The sequence below is a fragment of the Vespula vulgaris genome, chromosome 19 (genome assembly GCF_905475345.1).
Source record: "Vespula vulgaris chromosome 19, iyVesVulg1.1, whole genome shotgun sequence".
NCBI classification, from domain to species: Eukaryota; Metazoa; Arthropoda; class Insecta; order Hymenoptera; family Vespidae; genus Vespula; species Vespula vulgaris.
In genome coordinates this window covers 1,891,090-1,910,784 of record NC_066604.1, presented here as the reverse complement: position 1 = coordinate 1,910,784, position 19,695 = coordinate 1,891,090, and the positions used below count along the sequence as shown (strand labels likewise).

The 19,695-nt window shown below is 35.6% G+C and overlaps 1 protein-coding gene across 3 annotated transcripts in view; it reads left to right on the top strand.

Annotated features, from left to right (window-relative positions):
* Positions 1–36: 36 nt before the first annotated feature.
* The window catches only part of LOC127070723 (histone-lysine N-methyltransferase PRDM16-like), a 32,006-nt gene continuing 12,347 nt past the window's right edge, over positions 37–19,695 (top strand). For 2 of the 3 annotated variants that reach the window (XM_051009061.1, XM_051009060.1), the window contains exons 1-4: positions 37–423; positions 743–939; positions 15,317–15,448; positions 16,885–17,011. In XM_051009061.1, coding sequence (XP_050865018.1) covers positions 57–423; positions 743–939; positions 15,317–15,448; positions 16,885–17,011 — 823 coding nt within the window. In that variant the 5' untranslated portion in view covers positions 37–56. The remainder of the gene's footprint in view (positions 424–742; positions 940–15,316; positions 15,449–16,884; positions 17,012–19,695) is intronic. The other variant, XM_051009062.1, reaches the window with a different exon arrangement.

Genomic DNA, 19,695 nt, shown 5'->3' with positions numbered 1-19,695 from the left:
GAGGAGGGGGAGGAGGAGGAGGAGGTGGGGGTGGTAGTGGTGCAGATAGTAGCGAGATGGAAGAAAATAGCAACAATAACAACAACAATAACAACAACAATAATAATAATAATAGTGGCAGTAGTAGCAACGCAAGCAACGGCAACCCTATTTATAGAGATTTCAAAGCTCTCCACATGTCTAATACAATACAGGATACACCTTTGGATTATAATACCTCGCAATCTAGGAGTGGCTATCAACAGCAACAACAACAACAACAACGTGGTTATTCCCCAGCTATGGAGAGACAACAGAATTATGAAAAGGAAATGCAACAGAGGCCACCATCCGCTAGGGACGAGGATAGAAGGATGTCTTGGGATTATCTTGAAAAACAGAATGATCAACAGAAGGATTATTCGAGAACGCGAAACGATTATCGTGAGTGGATTGATATTCTAACGAATTCAATAGTTGTTCTATGAATTCTAATGCAAAAATAATATTCTTTTCCTTTTTCTTTTTTTATTCTTCATCGTAATCGTATTCTGCATTACCAAACATTTTTTCTTACATTCTGATGAGAAGGCTTTTAGTTTCTTTTTTTTTTTTTTTGGAATAATTATATTGTACAAAAGTGAAGATCGATAATTAGATAGATAGATAGATAGATAGATAGATAGATAGAGAAAGAGAGAGAGAAAGAGAGAAAGTGTCGGCATGTATGACCTGTTTTGTCTTTATGTTTTGATTTATATAGAGGACACGATAAAGCAAGAGCCAAAGGACCAATTGAGTCACGAGTGGGTGTCACTCGTTCCCGAGGTCGAGGTCGGTGGTTCAGCGCCTGGTGGGCCGCAAGTTCGAGCACGCAAAGATATACCACGGGGTACCAGATTCGGTCCTTTTTCCTGCAAGTGGGTGAGCGAGCCTTTCAATCCCCGTTACGCTTGGGAGGTGAGTTCTATTTCTGTCTCTCTCTTTTTCTCTCTCTCTTTCTCTTTCTCTCTTTCTCTCTCCCTTTCTCGCAATATATATATATATATATATACGTATAAATGTATATTATATGTAGATATATATATATATATATGTTATACAGGTATACACGTATGTGTGTAAGTACATACATATGTACGTATATCGTTTACGCGTTTATCGCATCAGCAGTGCCTTTTGGAAATCCAGGAAGGGAAATCTCTCGTAATTCTATTCAACCGAATGAGACATCGAGATTGTGAAAAATCGTATAACCATGCGATTTCTTTTCTTTGATATTTCCTCGCTTTTCTTTCTTTCTTTCTTTCTTTCTTCCTTCCTTTTTTCTTTTCCTTTTTTTTCCTCGATCGTAATCGATCTATCTAATCTAATCTAATATATTGGAATATATTCTCTCTTCGCGTGTGCATACACATGTATGTATATATACGTGTGTCGTAGGGTATCTATACCTTGAGAAAATTGATACTGATTTCTTTTAATTTTTTTTCTCTTTCTTTCTTTCTTTCTTTTTTTTTTTAATCGATCGGTTTATAGTATTAATCTTATCAAATATCTTGGCACATCCAGAACAGGAAATTCTCAATCGACAACCGTTTGAAAGATGATCGATCTGTTTATGGTTGAGGGTAGTTCGAGAAATACTTCTAAGCCAATGTCATTGGGTTTCTCCTATCCTACTGGCATATAATCCCTACCGGGTATTATCCGCGCAGATGCCGACGAAATAAGAAGAAAGAGAGAAAGAGGAGAGGATAGAGATAGGATAGAGAAAAAAAGGGAATAGGACGGATGGATAGAGAGAAAGAGAAAGAGATAGAAAAAGAGAGAGAGAGAGAGAGACAAATAGACAGACAGACAGACAGACAGACAGAAAGAGTCGTCTCTCGATAGTTCGACAGCGACCACCTGGACGAATCGTTCGGTCGAAGGTGTCATCCACGTTGACGGATCTGTCAATTTCTTCTTATTCCCTTGCATTCGGATGAATCCAATTGAAACTTTTGAGTTTAGCCATTTTCAAGAACGAGATATAAACCATAAACCTAAAGCTTTTTCCATAAGCAAAATTTCGGAAAATAAAAACGTTCTACTCCTTTTTAACGAGTGCGATTTTGAATAAATCGTATCAATTAATTATCTTAGATTAGAAATTTTCTAATGGAACAATTTGTTTACATTGTTCTTAACAATCTTTTTTCTTTTCTTTTTCTTTTTTTTTTTGTTTCTTTTCAGAAAACTTTGATTTTCAAATTCGCAACGATGAATGGGAACTGGGCCGGTCATATTGGTCGATCCACCGGCGTGGATGTAAAACGGGGGGAGGGAGTTGAAGGGGTGAGGGGGTACGAAAGAGAGAAGGGGGCAATGGGAGTAAGAGTGGGAGGGGGTTGTGATAGATATGATAGCGGCAGCACGAGCGCATGTCGCACTGACAAAATGTAAATGGCTCCATCCATCTAACTGCCGACAAAAAGGCAGTCGGGGCCAACTGTCGGACCGGCGATTACAGGATCGATTAAAGCCAAACTACCCCTTCGTTTCGTCGGCCCCGATCTATCAAGCCCCCCATCCCTTCCCACCCCCTCCTCTTACCTCCTGTCCCCCCTCAACCCCCCTCTTTTACCCAAAGTCTCGTAAACGCACGCGAGAGGTTAAAAATCTTTTCGAAAGATTTTTTATTACGTATATTTTTAATTATTTACAAATTTATTCGAAAAAGATGACGATGATGATGATGATGACGATGATGATGATGATGATGAAAGTAAGAGAACATCGCGTTAAACTCTCATCTTATTCGAAAAAGGATTTCGAGATTATCTCTTGGGTCTCTCGTTACATTGAAAAGTTCGCAAAGCGGTCAAAATTTTCTCTCTTTTTCTCTCTCTCTCTCTCTCTTTCTCTTCCTTTTTCTTTTTTATTTTTCTTTTTTTGCTTTCTCTTCCTGTCTCTCTTCTGCTCTCGATTCACACCGTACGCATTACTCCCCTTTCGAATCCTAATCCTTTTCTCACAATCTTTAGAAAATTCACGAAACTTTGTGTCGTGCGTATCGTATGTATAGGAAGGGAGAAATGAGAGGGTTGCGACGAAACCGAAATTTCGTGTCGGTTTTGTCAAGAAAAAAAAAAAAAAAAAAGAAAGAAAGAAAGAAATAGAAAGAGAAAGAGAAATAAAAACTTAAGTATATATCTCATTTTATATTCTCGTCATTGGAATTTTTTAATCGTTTACGATTCAATCGTATCGTCCCATGAAAATAATAGATTTCAAATTTAAAAAAGAAATACACACACACACACACACACACACATATATATATATTCGAATCTCGTTTTTTCCTTTTCTTTTCCTCGTCGAGGGGATGAGAAAAAGAAAAAAAAAAAAAAATCTGAACCGTTTTGCGGATGAGTTAGGTATCAGTATTACCCCACCTGCCGCGTGAGTTCTCGCACACTTTTTTTTTTTTTTTGAATCGACCAACAGAAAAAGGAGAAGGGGAATGGGAAATCCGGAAAAAGGAAAGAATCTTTTAAAGGGGAGGATCTCTCTCTCTCTCTCTCTCTCTCTTTCTATCTCTATCTCTATCGGACATAGCTTTTCTAGTCGGTGACGCGTGATCCGTACAAGTTTCTCGTCGTGCCTTCGTGGCGACTAAACCAATCTTAGGCTTAGTTTGTTCAACCGTGAAACCCCGGGTGCTGCTAGCATGGTTGTGGTGGTGCCGTATCGGTAGAGGGTCTCGGTCCAATTTGCCGAATGATTTCGAGAACGTATGTCAAATGATCAATCGTGCTCGAGTTATTGCCGGTGGTTTGCAAAAGTAGAAAATTTTTTCCTGGGTTTTGATCGTTGGTCTTATTTTTTTTTTTTATTTTCTTCTCCCTCTCTGTTTCTCTCTCTCTTTTATTTTTTCTCTATCTCTTCTCGATTATTTCTCAAAACATATATATATATATATATATATATATATAACGACACGTTTCTTATAATTATTTTTTAAAAATTATTTCTTAATTATTTCTTTTTCCTTTTCTCTTCTTCTTTTTTTTGTTTTGTTTTTGATTCTAAAAAGAAAAAAACGAAAGATTCTTAATGGGATAAATTTAATAACGTAGTATATAACTCAAGATTAGAAAAAGGAAAGGAAGAAAGGAGAAGAAGGATTAGAGTAAAAAGAAGGTCCTTGAAAAGCAAAACGCCCCGAACAATTTCTATTATCCTGACCCGTAACGCCCACTACTACTCGGCTCTTACGAGTCGACGACAAGGATTTTATTGTGGTCATCATCATCATCATCATCCTCCTCGTCCTTGTCCTCGTCCGGTAGTACAACCAACCTGGAAATACCTATTTTAGACAATCGATATCGTTCTAACGGTGGACAATACTTATAACGTAGCTTCCATTATACGTGGACATTGTCCAGGTGAACTGGTCTTTAGGGCGTTGCTAGAGGTCAAGCCCCGGAAGTGATTCGACAATGAGGAACACAATGTACCGCTCCACCTCCTTTTTTCTTCTTCTTCTTCTCTCTCTCTCTCTCTGTCTCTTTCTCTCACACACAAAAACATACACACAACGTTCTCTCTTTCTCTCTCCTTCGTTCGTTCGTTCGTTCGCTTCTTTGCTTTCTCTGCTAGCTTACTTGCTTTGATGCCTTGCATTCTTATTATTAATTTCGATACTACTCCGTCGAAAGTGCAACGTAGACCCTAAACTTTTTTTCTTTTTTTTCTTTTTCCCTTTCGCGCATTATTTCGTTTGGAAAATGGACGGAACGGAACGTCGTTTCGTGGTTTGGTTCTCAAGGCGTAGAGTTACGAAGGACGGACCTGAGATTTCGCGGGTATTTGAATGTGAAATAATGTAAGGAAGGATAGAGAGAAAGAAAGAGAAAGATTTGCGATTGGGTGATGAGAGGGGAGGGAGAGAAAGAGAGAGAGAGAGAGAGAGAGAGAGAGAGAGAGAGAATTGGCAGGAAACAAGTGACAATCAGTAACGACAGGGATCTTTTACATTGTCCAAGCTGTCACACGTTAGACGAGAAGCAGAATATCGAGGGTATCCCTTCGTCCTTCCTTTCCGTGGTCATCTAAGAGAGTCCACCGGTCGTAAAGAAAACGATTCAACCCTGTACCTATAAGTCATTGTGCCCCTCCCCCCACCCCCTGCCCCTTCTAAAATTTATTCGACAAATTGTTTGACATTGTATATTCGCTATGAAAAAGAACGAAACGAAAAAGTAAAGAAAACGTATCTCGTATACTTACAATCGATAAATTTTACATAACTATTTGATTTTGATGGTTTTCATGGAAAATTGTTTTATATATGTATATATATACATGTATATATAAATCGATCGATCGAAATGTATTCGACGGGGAGCTTTTTAAAAATAATGAGTCTTACTTTCGAGTTTACGGCCCTGAGTTTTCTTCCGTTCCCGCGAAAAAAATGGTCGAAATCGATGCTGGTCGAAAAGTCGACCCGGTATAATACTAATAATAATAATAATAATGCACGCAAAATTTTTTATGCGAAGCTTGTAGTAATGCATCGTATTACGAACGAGAATGCAAGGACGGTCAGCTGACTGATCCTTTTTAATTTTATTTCTTTCTCTTTCTCTCTTTCTCTTTCTTTTCTGAAGGATCGAGTTTTTGATTGTCGTCTTTTTCATTCTATTATGTTAATGAATATACGACGAGGTTTTTTAACGATTTGCTTAGTTAACTAAGTTCAATATATTTTGACATTTAAATTTACACTCTTGCCGACAATAAAATATTTACCGACAATAAATTAACTTATCGTAATAAATCAATCGGTAATTTCGATATTATACAATTAGATATTTCTCTCTTTCTCAGAGAAAAACAGAGAGAGAAAGAGAGAAAGAGAAAAATAGAGAGAGAGAGAGAAATTTGCTATTCGAATCTTTCATTTCGTATCCCCTTTGTAAATTATTATAAACTCGATTCTCGAAGCTTTGTTGTACGGATACACCCCTCGACTTATCTCGAGGGTGATAAATCTTCTTCTCTTATTTCCCTTGGTATCTCTATCTCTTTCTCTCTCTTTCTCTTTCTCTTTCGATAATGGGCATAATAGACACGTGTTGTTGAAATTGTCGAGCTGCTGACCCGTCCTAATACGAGTTTCTAATCTTCGGTTGGTCAATGCCTTTACTTTCGTCATGCTTTCTCGTTTTATTAAATTATCAATTATTGCAAGATTTATTAGAAAGAAGAAGGGCTTAAAATAGAACAGAGAGAAGCAAACCGATTCACAATTGTTACTTCTTTGTTACTACATTAAGATTTCTTGTAAACCAAACAAACGAAACAAACAAACAAAATTATTTCAAAAATATTTCTTTCCGAGGAAAAGAAAGTACGTACGTACGTACCTACGTCGTACGTTCGTTTCTACGTTCGTTCGTTATAATTTTCACTCCCTAACCGAGTTTCTCTTTCAAGACTACATTTGGGGTGGTTTTACGTTGATCGAAGGGGCTGCAGAGACCATGGGTTAGGAAGCCTTGCCTCGTCTTACCAACGGCTTGGACTTAATTGAACTTGTTCGCGAACTCATAACGAGAAGTCTAGTAAGTGCTCTACGGTTGTTATAATTTACGGGAAACAATCGTCACCTTTGATGTGCCGCCGATTGTCTTGGATCTCGCACGAACGTTTAGTCTCTAAACGCGAGCTAACCATCCCCCTAGATCTCTTTCTCTCTTTATTTCTCTCTCTCTCTCTCTCTCTCTCTCTCTCTCTCTCTCTCTATTTCTCTACACTCTATACTATCTTTATTCTCCCTTTAAGAAAGGTGCTTGCTAGTCGCGTTCGAGTAATAGAAATTTGAGTCTAGATTCGTTATTCGAGAGAGCTATCAAACGTGATAACAGGAAATCTAATACGAGTTGATCCATTTGAGATAATTTTCATAATTGCCTATTCTCTATTACTTTTCCGGGGGAATTATTTTTTGTTTGCTTGTTTATCTTCTCTTTCTTTGCATTTTTACTTTTTTATTTTCATTTTTTTTCCTGGTCCTTTATTCCCTTCCTTTTCTTCTCTTCTTTTTTTCTTTTGTAGTTTTTTCCTTCCTCTTTTGTGTTGCCACACTTTTTTGTTCTTTTCGAGTTTGATTCATTTTTTCTCCTCTCTCTCTCTCTTTTTTCTTCTCTCTTTTTTTTTTTTTTGATTTTTATTACTATTTCCCATTTTTTTCTTTCTTTTTCCCAGACAGTTCATCACCGTGAAAGTATCGTTTTCTTCATTGCAATCGAGGTATTGCCTCGTTTATATATTCGGCTTTAACGATACATCATAAATAATCGTTTTCAATACGTCTCCGTTACACAAAGCGAAAATTCACGTTACTCATTGTCTCGGGGCTGCGGGCCCGTGTTACCTTGTGCATTTAAAATGTAAACTCAATTTAAGCCGTGATTCGATGGTAAACAAAACGTATTGCCCGTTGGTTGGATTGTTACGCTTTTGTAATGGCTAGGGAGAGAGTGAGAGAGAGAAGAAAAAAGAGAGAGAAAGAAAGAAATGTTCAATTTGCAGGGAGAAGAATTAAAAAATGGATGACCTGATATTTGATATTTGATTGGTCGGGACCGTTCGACGTTTTGTTGTTCGACGTTATATTGAAAATGATTTGTTGAGAATATTCGAGTAGATCTTTTGGAATCCGATCGTCTCTCTCTCTCTCTCTCTCTCCTCTCTCGTGACCAATGGCCTTCCTAGAGCTACTTAAGCTAAGATCGAGAGAATTCGGTAAGCTTACGGGGTTGACAGATTGTGTTCATACGAACGAGCAGGACTCTCGGTACAATGACCGAACTAATCTGGTCCAGTACAGGGAGCCAGTCTAAGTTCAATATACACAGGAATACAGTACGAGCCAGAGGCGTTTCGTGTGTGCTTTCGACTATTGCCTTGCATAAATCAGATTGCTGGTTACCCCTTGGCTCCTGGAGAACGTACTCCCATGTATGTATATACACACGGAGTTAACAACACCGCGCATCGACTTCATTATCTTTGCGAGGCCAACTAATCAGATACTTCTGAGACGTCCCAACGATATTAATTCAATCATATCTGATCGAATTATTCGTTCCTTTTTTAAAAATCCGACTCGCTTGAATGTCCCGTATTAAAAATTCGATATCGACTGGGATAGTTTTAACGATCGTCCAATAATTCTAATACAATAAAGTTAATATAGACATAGCAATCGATTTTTCCTTTTTTTTTTTATAGAATCGAATACATTCGAGTGCTACATCTTTTTTTTTGTTCTTCGTCGATTTCATATAAATTAATATCGAACATTTTTCGATATAATTTGATAATAATAATTTGAATACGATGTAAAATTGATACGTAATATATTATACGTAATGTATTTTATATTGAATGAATACCGACGATATTTTCCATGGATCGATTAACTCTCGATAATATCTAATAATAATAATAATAAGCAACGTCATTCGTTCGAAATCTATTATATCTAAGGTTTTCCTATTTTTCCTGTTTACGGATGAATGGAAATCATCGTAGTAGATCGTTTCCCGCAGGGATAATGCGGATCAACGAATTTTGGCAAATTTTCTGGCGCGCCGGCTTCTCTCTAATGATCGATCATATAAGGGGCTGACGATGACGCCAGTCGGATATAATTTATACCGCTAGATACGTCGAGGGTAGCTTCCCTTAGAAATCGTGGGTGTGTAAGAGAAAGAGAGAGAGAGAGGAAGAAAGAGAAAGAGAGTGGCATCTGCTGCACGTTAGACACGGGTCGAAGGGCACCGCTTGCTCTGTCATTACTTTGCCTTACATGCCTGCCACGAGTCAAGTGGGTCAAGTATGTTAAGAGACATGTAGAGAATAAGGAGTGGGGGAGAAAAAAATATCTTGCTCGACGATTCAATAATATCGTTTCATCTTCTGTTACTGATAGTCATTAATATCGATCGTCTTAATGAGTTTCTTTTTTTTTTTTTTTGATCTTAATCATTTGGTAAATAATACCGATTTAAATCTCTCGTATCGACGGAATAGAGATAATAAAAATGATGTAATTTTTTTTATAGAGATAAAGGAGATAAAATAAAATAAGAAAAAGGAAAAGAAATCTCGAAGACGATGCATTACTTTTAGCTCTCCATAAGGGATAAAACAATGAAGAGAAAAGATAAGAAAGTTATTGTAAATCTTAACGAAACGATATTACGAACGTTTGTTTTTTTATTTATTAATGAAGTAAATCGTAAATTGCCAAGTTCATTGAGTCATATCGAATTATTAAGACGAAGAAAAGTAGCCGTGTTAGTTTATCGCGAAATTTTACCTCTGTACGGGCAAGTCTTATTGACGTTAACGTTGTTGGTACTCCGTAGAGCGGAAAAGTTAATCATCTTCATTAAGATTGAATCGTAGGCTCGCAATTAAACGCCAACGCCGTAAATACCGTGCAGTTTGATTTACGATTTCGCGTACTAATGCACGAGCTTTTGAATCCTTGGAAGTATCGACGAAAGTACTCGATTGTAATTCGGCTTTTTTTTCTCTCTCTCTCCCTTCTCTCTCGTCTTTAAAAATAATCTGGTAAATACTAATTGGTCCGGGATTTGTATTTAATTAGTAGCTAGTAACAAGTATCTAAATATAAAAATATCTTCTCTCGAAAGTATTACCCTCGTTTTTTCCATATCGATCGATTTATAACTCTAGTGTAATATTCGTGATTATCGAAAAATCGAAAAGAAGGTCGTGGTAAGTCGGGAAATGGTGAAAGTGGGAGGTGGATAGGTAGATAGGAACGCGAGGGTTGTACGATTAAGAAGAAGAAGAAGAAGAAGAAAAGAAAAAAAAAAAAGAAAAATAAGGGAAAAAATCAAAGGAAAAGAAAAAGAACGAGCTAAGAAGAGAATCTCTCGAAGTTGTTATAACGCAACGTTGAGTGGAATGAAATGAATGAAAAATACGAAAAGAACGAGGGAAAAGTTTCCAAAGTCCTCGCAAACTTTTTTCTTTTCTCGATTTACGAGGGAGGAAGGGCGATGGAAGAGAGAGAAAGAGAGAGAGAGAGAGAAGGGGTGAGGAGGGGAGAAGAAAAAACAAGGGAAAAAACATACCTTGAAATTCGTAGTAGAATCCATAGTGGGATCGCGTACGATCGAGTTAGAAAGAAAATCTTATTTTTTCGCGAGTCACTTGAATCATTTTCGTCGTCGTAGTCGTCTCGAAAATTGATCGACGTTTTCATTTGAGGAGAGATTTACGAGAAACTCGCTAGAACTATAATCGATTCCTTCGGATTAATTAAGCATTAATTAAGACTGAAAGGAGCCTCTTGTAGACACCTTGAGTTTCATATCTCTCTCTCTCTCTCTCTCTCTCTCTCTCTCTCTCTCTCTCTCTCTCTCTGTCTCTCTCTCTCTCTCTCTCTCTCTCTTTCTCGTTCATTCATTCAGTCTTACCCTCTTACTCGCTCATTCATTTGCCATTCCTCCAAGGCTAAAGGAAATTAAGCAAAGATGTCGCCATGGCTAATGTTATATTCGGCATGTGTCGGTTTCGTGTTGCCTCTTAATTTAATATACACAGAAGCTGTATGTGTTATTATTTAAAGGGGCGAGGGAAGAAGAGAGAGAGAGAGAGAGAGAGAGGAAGAGAGAAGATGATAATTGACCGTTTCACACACTCGATTTGTCGAAACGTTAACAGAACTCGATTCGATCACGAAAACCACTCTCATTTATATGACACGCACGATAATAATTCATTTAAGTCGGAAAATACAGCGAATAATAATCAAATGCAATTATTTTTTATTTATTTCTTGTCCTTTTATTATTACTCTCTCTCTCTCTCTCTCTCTTACATTTCTTTTTGCTCTTCTTTTTTCTCTCTTCCTTCGATCGTCGATGAAAATGTTGATTTGTTAAAATAAGAATTATAGGATAACAAGATGGAAGTTTCACATGGGTATCGATGAATCAGAGAGCCGTTTTAGGAAAAATGCCTTTCTCGTTCGGGTAGTGAAAAAGGGGAGGTGCCAGCTAAAAGCATTTTTGCGTCGGCCATCATAGAGCTATCATCCGCCATCGATCCGTTTTATTCATAACTTTGCAGGCCGTCCAGAGGCCGATAGCTTTCGATTCTATACCTAACACAACGATATACTCGTTGAGAAATTTTCTCGAGAAATTTTAATTTCCTTTTTTTTTTCTTTTTCCTTTTCTTCTTCTTCTTCTCTCACTCTCTCTCTCTCTCTCTTTCTTCAATTAAAAAAATATCGATGTATCATATCGACGATCTGTGCGAAATATTTTTTAATGGGTATACGGTAGAAAATGTTTTAGTATTCTCGTGAAGATGGTTTTTTTCGGGTTTTGAAAGGATATATTGAGAAGGATAGGTTCGTTTTTAGATGGATCACGATCAAGAGAGAAAGAGAGAGAGAATCTTTAAGAATTTAGAAAACTACGCGGAACGTCTTCGATTATGAGGGTCCATTGAGTACTAGCATGCAGACGAGAAAGAGAGAGAGAGAAAGAAATTGAGAGTGTGTCCTTTTTTCGCTTAACTATTTTCAAAGACACCACACAGAGACACCTTTTTTCGCTTAACTATTTTCGGTCAAATCCAACCGACTGAGGCAAAACCTTTCATCGGTTTGGTTTAGAGGTGTGAGATTACAAAAGGGAGAGAGAAGAGATCTCGCATGTTTTGTAGAAGAATGACCAGTATAACTGTCCTTCGAAGGCCAAATTGTGAATCCTCTCGACCAAGTGTCCTGCAGATCATCCGATGGACAAGATGTGTCCCTTCTTTATCTCTTTTTCCCTCTCTCTTTTTCTCCCTTTTTTTCTTTCCGTCTCTTTTCTCCCTTTTTCTTAGACAGAAAGAGAGAGGGGGAAAAAGAGAGAGAGAGAGAGAGATGTCCCTATGGTTTTTCCCAAAGATATTCTTTTTTTCTATCTTTATCTCTGTCTCTTTTTTTTTCTCTCTCTTACTTTCTCTTTCAGATTTGGAAAAGTGTGTCAGAAATTTGTCATTTAGATTTTTGTCTCGTTAAAACTAAGCAGGTAGATAATATTTCTTCCTTTTATTTGTTTTTGTATTCCTTTTCTTTTCCTTTCTTTCCTTTTCTTTTCTTTTTTCTCTGAAATAAAATAAAGAAAATTATGTGAACGCGCGCGCGTCTGTTTAAAATTAAAAAAATTATATATATATATATATTATAGTTAAAAAGGGAAATGTCGAGTAATAATATTTTTCACTACGTTGAATCTAAGCATACCTAGAGAGATGCTCTTTTTTCGCAGTACTGAGATGGGATACGCTCTGGGAGAAAGGGTAATTGCATAAAGAAAAAGTTAGCGGTGAAACTGCACATTTAATTAAAATCGTTGCTCGTTTCTGGCAATTTTAGCAATTTCATACTGGCGTTCTCTAACGTCGCTTAAAGAGGCTCAAGGAATGATGCAATTATGATTTATTTGCTCTGCCTCGGTACTCCTCCTCTTCCTCCTCTTCTCACTTATTCACCCTTCCTCCCCTCCTCCCCTTTCTCTTCTCTCTCTCTCTCTCTCTTAAGTTTTACGTAGCACACCAACGTGTATTACTCTCTTTCTCTCTCTCTCTCTCTCTTTCTGTTCTCTTTGAACGGCCTTTGAATTACTGACCGACGACGTGCGACCGCAAAATTTTCTCGCTTTTACTTGTTACAGGAAACATTGTAAAATTTCGTTTTCATGTTCTCTTTCTTCTGTTTATGCGTTAGGAATATAAATAAATAATGGCATAAACTTTTGACGTTATTTCAATGATGGAAAATACAAAAAAAAAAAAATCGAAAAGAAGAGGAAAAAGAATGATATTTCTTTTTTTATTTGTTCCGGTTTTTATTTTCTTTCCTTCTTTCTTTCTTTTTTTTCTTCCTCATTTCTTTGTTTGTTCATTTTTTAAAAATATCCACTAATATCTTTGCTCTGATTAAGAGACGGCCTCGTTGAGCGACCTGAATTATCATAAGCTCGTATCTTTGTAGAGACACCACGAAAATACGGTACGATTATGAGAATGAGAATCAGAAGCAGGAGTAAATCTGTCCTACGAATTGTTAGCACATGTCCGTTCGAGCCGACAAAGCAAACTGAAAAATCTACCCTGCTGAGCGGTTAAAGCCAGTGACGAATTTCCTTCTTCTTTTTCGTCTCTTCGTGTGTCTCCTTTTCTTTTCTTTCTCTTTTCCTTTTTTTCTCTCTCTCTCTCTCTCTCTTTCTTTTTTTCTTTCTTTCTTTTTTTTTTCATCGTCCAAAAAGAGATGAAAGAAAAAGGAAAGAGATCTGACGTCATCTTTCTTTCTTTTTTTTTTCTTTTTTTAAACACTCTACATCGTAATTAATCTCTTACATGATTCATCTGTGTGTAAAATAAATGTCATGCATTTTATTTATTTTTCGTAATTTATAGTAATTTATGTAACTCTCGAATATACAGAGTGGGGCCAAAAGTTACTCAACGTGATTTTTTTTTTCTTTTTTTAATTTATAGTTTTACAGATTTGATAAGAAGGAAAAGAATCAGTAAAAAAAAAAAAAAAAACGAAAGAAAGAAAGAAAAGAATGAAAAGAGTAATCGATTTTAAAGATCGTCCGGAAGAATTTAATCGGACCTGCATTTGTATAATATAATTTAGAATAATTTTTAATCGCAATTATTTGAAATCAATAATTATTCTAATAATCGTTTTACAAATCTTTTCCGTACGTTCTCGTTTCATTCGTTCGTTCGTCTCGGAAATAGATGTTTCAAAATGAATACCATGTGCTGCACCAACGAGCACCGAGTTAGCTCATCATTGTCGAAAGGTGTCACAGCTTTTCGAAAGATCCTAATCTGTCCTGTTAGCCGGTGAGAAGTTCTATTGTGATGTCTCGTTCGTGCACATCTTTTGGAAGTGCTCCTTAACAATCCCTGGTAGCTAAAATAGGTATTAGGAGCAGCATCATAGAAAACCTTGACCATCCTTGATTTCCTTTCTATTTTTTCGGTTTCTTAAAACTCAGTATTACTTCTACCCTGTTTTCACTATTTACATGTGTGTATATACATATATATATATATATATATATATATATATATGTATGTATATATAATGAAAAAATAAATGATCGAAAAGAAAGATATGGTTGACCGTCTTAATTTATATAAAAATATATATATATGAAAATATGGTTTGATTAATCATATAAAAAAAGCTCGATAATAAAGAGAACTCGTCTACCTGCAGGATTCATTGATTTTTAAATGGCATAGTAGGTTGAACTCATCGTCGACAGGTGGTAGGAATTATATATAAAGTGAAAAAAAAATGATATATATTTTTTTCTTTTATAATAAAAACAGTAATTATTGTAAAAACATTTTTATTATTAAAAATTATTACAATCGTACAAAGAAAATATATATACATACATATCGATTATTGGATTAAATATTTAAAATAATTACAAAACAATTTCATATGTATTTCACAGATGCATATATTATTAAATCATACAATTAAAAGTAAACATTTTCGATGATATATAATATAATATAAAACAATATCTCATATAAGAGTAGTTATCGTAGAAAGTATTTTCAAGGGTGCCGATGAAAAGAGTCGGACGATCTCTTTCTTTCTAAAAGAGAGAAGGGTGTATACAGGGTGAGAAGACTCTATGGATCAGGGTGAGATGGTTGACCAGCCAAGCGTCGCGAGGCGTGAGTCCGTTGCAAGACAATTGAAAAAATCACTTGTCGAGTTCGTTTTCTCTCTCGTTCTCTCTCTCTCTCTATCTCTCTTTCTCTGTTTCTCTCTCAATACTCAGGGGTTGGTCCGTAAATTTTGGGGGATGTTGGATAGAAGGTTAGAGTGGTGATGATGATAGGGCGATATCCAAGATCGACGGCCCGTTAAACGCAATGTTCCGGATCCGAAACATCGCGGTTTCATTTCGAAGAGACGTCCTCTATATTTCTGAACGAAGATAAATTATTGTTTTCGATGAAATACTTGGAGACGTGGGACAAAGAAACAAAAAAGAAAGAGAAAGAAAGAAAGAAAGAAAGAAAGAAAGAAGAGATCCAAGTATCTATCTACGTTACGTTTCGTACAAGTGTCCTTGTCGTCCTTGTCGTCCTTGTTGTTCTTGTTGTTCTAGTAAACACACGACGTTGTAATTCTCAGAATTTTCTTATTGTTTTCATATCGTCTACGAGAGTTTATATTCCCTTTTATTTTCAGGTTCGAATAGTCGGCAGTGGTGTACGAGGATGGTTGGACGCTTCTCACGAAAGGAGCAATTGGTTAAAATACATACGCAGTACAGCAACGCCTCATCTAATCAATTTGCGGCATATACTTATTGGAGGAGAGGTAATTAATATTATTAATTAATAAATCGTCAAATTCGTCGATTAACTTTATTTTTAGATATCTTCGTAGGAGATTTTTACCGAGCTTTTACGTTCTTCTTCTTCTTCTTCTTCTTCTTAACGATATCACGCATTTACGTTTTCTATTTAGTTGAATAAAATGTCGAATTTTGTATGTAGAACAATTCGATGATTAGAACATGATTAGTCGTCATTATCCATATGAACAATTATCCAACGTTGAGAACAACAGTTGATCGACTATCGACAGTTGCGAGTTAATTATTATGATAATTAGTTTTTGTTAAAATTGCGCATATGTTGGATAAAATAATTATAACATGTTATAACCTTACTCTTCCAGGAATGTTGTACCTTTATTTCCGGTATAATTTTTTGGAACATTAGATCATTGATCGTACGTTAGATCGTCGTCGTTTTTATCGTCCTCGTAATACTTATACATATTTTTCTTAACGATCGATAGTTGTAATTAATTGTTATAATAATTTTTTTCTTACAGTAGTACGTTTCGTTATCGTATTAAATAATTATAATAACGTCTCAGAATTTTATACAACAATTTCTTACGATATTAGATCGTACAGTATTTAGATAGATTGTCGTATGACGATTGAAAAATTATTTATCTACGTTGCAAAAGATTTGTAGAGGTCTTCTCGAATGTTATTTCACAGTAACGTTAACAAAAACAAGGACAACAAAAATAACATCGTTCGTTCATTTAATAGATATCGTTTATAACAACGAAGATAAACAAATCGAATAAAGCGTAACGATAAAGGTCAGCATGTCAATTTGGGGTCGAGCTTGGACTACCGTCCTTACGATTCTCTGTGTGAACTACGCCACATGGTAGCCGCGGCTTCGTGGGCGCGCCCTTAAGTTACATGTATACAGGGTGTTTAGTTATTAAGTCACCCTACGGGGTCGTTTTACTGACTTCGTATACGCCCTTTTGCAATCGCTGTGGGAATGAGGGACATGGTTCTCTCTTTCTCTCTCTCTTTTTCTCCTTCTCTCTTTCTATCAGTGCTTTGCAGAATCGTAATGACGTTTCGATGCTTTTGACGACACCATAAAGATCCTTTAAGAGTTATCGAACATCATTCGAGGGAGAAAGAGAGAGAGAAAGAGAGAGAGAGGGGAAAGAGAGGTGCCTGTGTATTCGACATAAATTAGCGTCCGAAGTTTTCATTGAAAGAACATTTTTATTTTACGATATTTTATTTTTATTCAATTCTTTTTTTATATATATATATATAATATATGTACATATGTATTTCCATGTTTAGTCAAGTATTAATATAGAGATGATATACACAGTTTTGCGTTCACGTTTCTTTTATAAATGTTTATAAGTTTCTTTTTTATTTATTTCTTTGACGTTTTATTATTTTTTTTTTTTTGTCATAGATATTATACGAGACCATTCGAGACATCGCAATTGGTGAAGAGCTCCTACTAGGTCTACGAGAACCTCTCCAATTACAAGACATCCTTGGTGAGAATGCTACCGAAGATAGAAGCGACAGAGAAACCGGTTAGCATGAACAATCTTATTTTTATAATATTAATCTAATGTTAATCTAGACTTTCGTTGCGTCCTTTAAATTTTACAGGTATCGAAAAAAGAAAAAAGAAAAGAACCGTACAAAACGATATTTAATCTATTATAACGATCGATATTTATTTATTTGACTAATCGATATTCTTATCGATTAATTATAAATATTCAGCGAAACAAATGGTCGGTAGTACGTATAGGGATTATTTTCTAGAACGATTAATATAAATAATTAAGCGTCAGGATTACGTCAGTTTACGATTTAGATTACAAATACTGACGATTTATTTGAAAAAATAATGCGACGATATGTTTAAAAATATTAATCGAATGAATGAATGTAACGTTAAAAATTAACAAGACTATTAATCATTACACTTTACGATATTATTACATTTCACGTTAACAAGACGATTATATTTTTACAATAATGCAATCATTCATTTTTATAATTTCAATATTAAACGATATTAAATAGGATATTATTCAATATTGAAATAACAATATGAAAGTATTGGAAGGATGAAAAAGGTATTGTTTTGGGAGGGTCAACGAAGCAAGCCCTTAAAACAGTTAAATTTACTAGTCGACTTTCTATGGGTGATAGCCATCGCATAACCGTAGCGGCTCGTGCTCGCATACGATTACGAATATGTAGAATGCAAAAGGAAGGGCAGGTGTCTTTCGAGAAGGCAGGAGTCAGGGACGTTAAACAGTAGCGGGGGTGTAGTTATACGTTTAGGACTAAGGGCTAAATCGTGGATTATCGTTGGGAAACGCTGTCACCGTCATGCACCCTTGATTTCTGGCGTGATTCACCTGGTCGACCGTTGAGTATTAACCCCTGTCTCTCGGTAATAAGTACTGATTATCTATCACTCTCTTTCTATCGTTCACTCTCTCTCTTTCTCTCTTTGTCTGTCTCTCTGTTTCTATCTGTCTGTCTCTCTTTCTCCGTCGACATTGTTCGTTAGTAGTGGCTCGTGTCGCTTTTGAATTGTCCGTTTCTTCCCTCTTACGCCTAAGTTAAAATGCATGTAGAAACGAAGTACAAAAGCCACGGGACACGAAGTTTAAGTGAACCTTTTAACCCTTTTTCGATACATGTTTATGTTCAATTTTTTTTCGTTTAATAGAGTATGCATGTATACGTGTATATATATATATAGGATTATACTCGAAAATTCTTTAATCTAAAGAAGATCGTAATTTTATGTTCCTTTTCTGTTCTTCTTTTTATTTTATTTTTTTTTTATATATTTATTTATTTACTTATTTTTTTTTTTTTTGTTTAATATTACATTCTTTTTAATTTCGTAATAATTTTATTATATGGTAAATCGTATTTAAAAAGAAAAGTCACATATAGATATCGAATCCTTATCATTTTTTTCGAAAGCAGAGTTATCAAATTTAATATTTAATCTCCTTATGACACACACACACACATAGAAGTATATATATGTATATAATATTTGGAACATCTGGAAAGAGGAGAAGTACCTTATTGCTCGACGATTATCTGATTGAAATTAAGCGATGGTCAAAATCAGGATGACGACTTGAAGGGCAAGATTAGGGACGGAACGTTATATTCGACACCCAGATGTCGAGGTAATTAAAATCGGGCTTATTGTCGAAGTTTGAGAATCGTCGTCGTAGTTGTAGTCGTCTTAGTCGTCTTAGTCGTTTTAGTCGTCGTCGTCGTCGTCGTCGTCGTATGAACGAGCTTTTCCTACTTCGACTAATTTGCTCACTATTTTTCCTAGTAATTTTAGTACCCTCGTAAATGTCTCTTTCCGTCTCTCTCTCTCTCTCTCTTTCTTTTTCTTTCTTTCAAGAAAAAGAAGGGAAGATACACTAAATTAAACTTTCAACTTCGTTAATTGATAATTGACAATTGTTTCCCTTTCGTACCGCATCGATTAATTTCGGATTTCAATTTTTTCAGCTGGTTGTGTTATTTTCAAAAATCTATTATTATAATTCGAATCAAAAAATTCTTTTTGATTATATATTCGTGGCAAAAGTTCCTAAGATGAATTTGAAAACTTTTCCGAAACTTTTTTCCATATTTTTTGAAACTATTTAAATTAGATTCGTAGTTTTACGATTTAAAAAATAAAAGAAAAGATAAAGAACAAGTAGTAGATCAATTTTTAATTCGTAATCGCTTATGAACTATCATCTCTTATCTTCTATATTTCTTAAAAGAAATAGAATGATAACGGGACAATGCGAAGGGTCTCTCGATTTTAAAGCGAATTATACTTAAGTATTTGGTATACGTTCGAAGGGACTTCAAGAAGGGCTCTAAACGAAGGCGTTTGTTTTACGATACTCTAGACTGTACCGTGTACGCGAAAACTTATCCGAGCAATTAAGTCGAGTCACGCAGACGACGATCTTAATTTCGGAAAATTAATTAACACATTAAGGAGCTCTTTTACGAGCAACCGCCATACTAGAACGACGTGGCCAGCTTGTGTAGTAGGGAAGAGAGGAAAAAAGGGAGAGGGATAGAGAAGAAGGAGGAATAGAAATTTCATTTAATAAAAATATTCGATTAATATCTTGAAAGATCGTAAATATCTTTTTTTTGTTTATTTCTATTATCATTAGTGATAATAATATAAGATGTTTAATTATACGAGACGTAG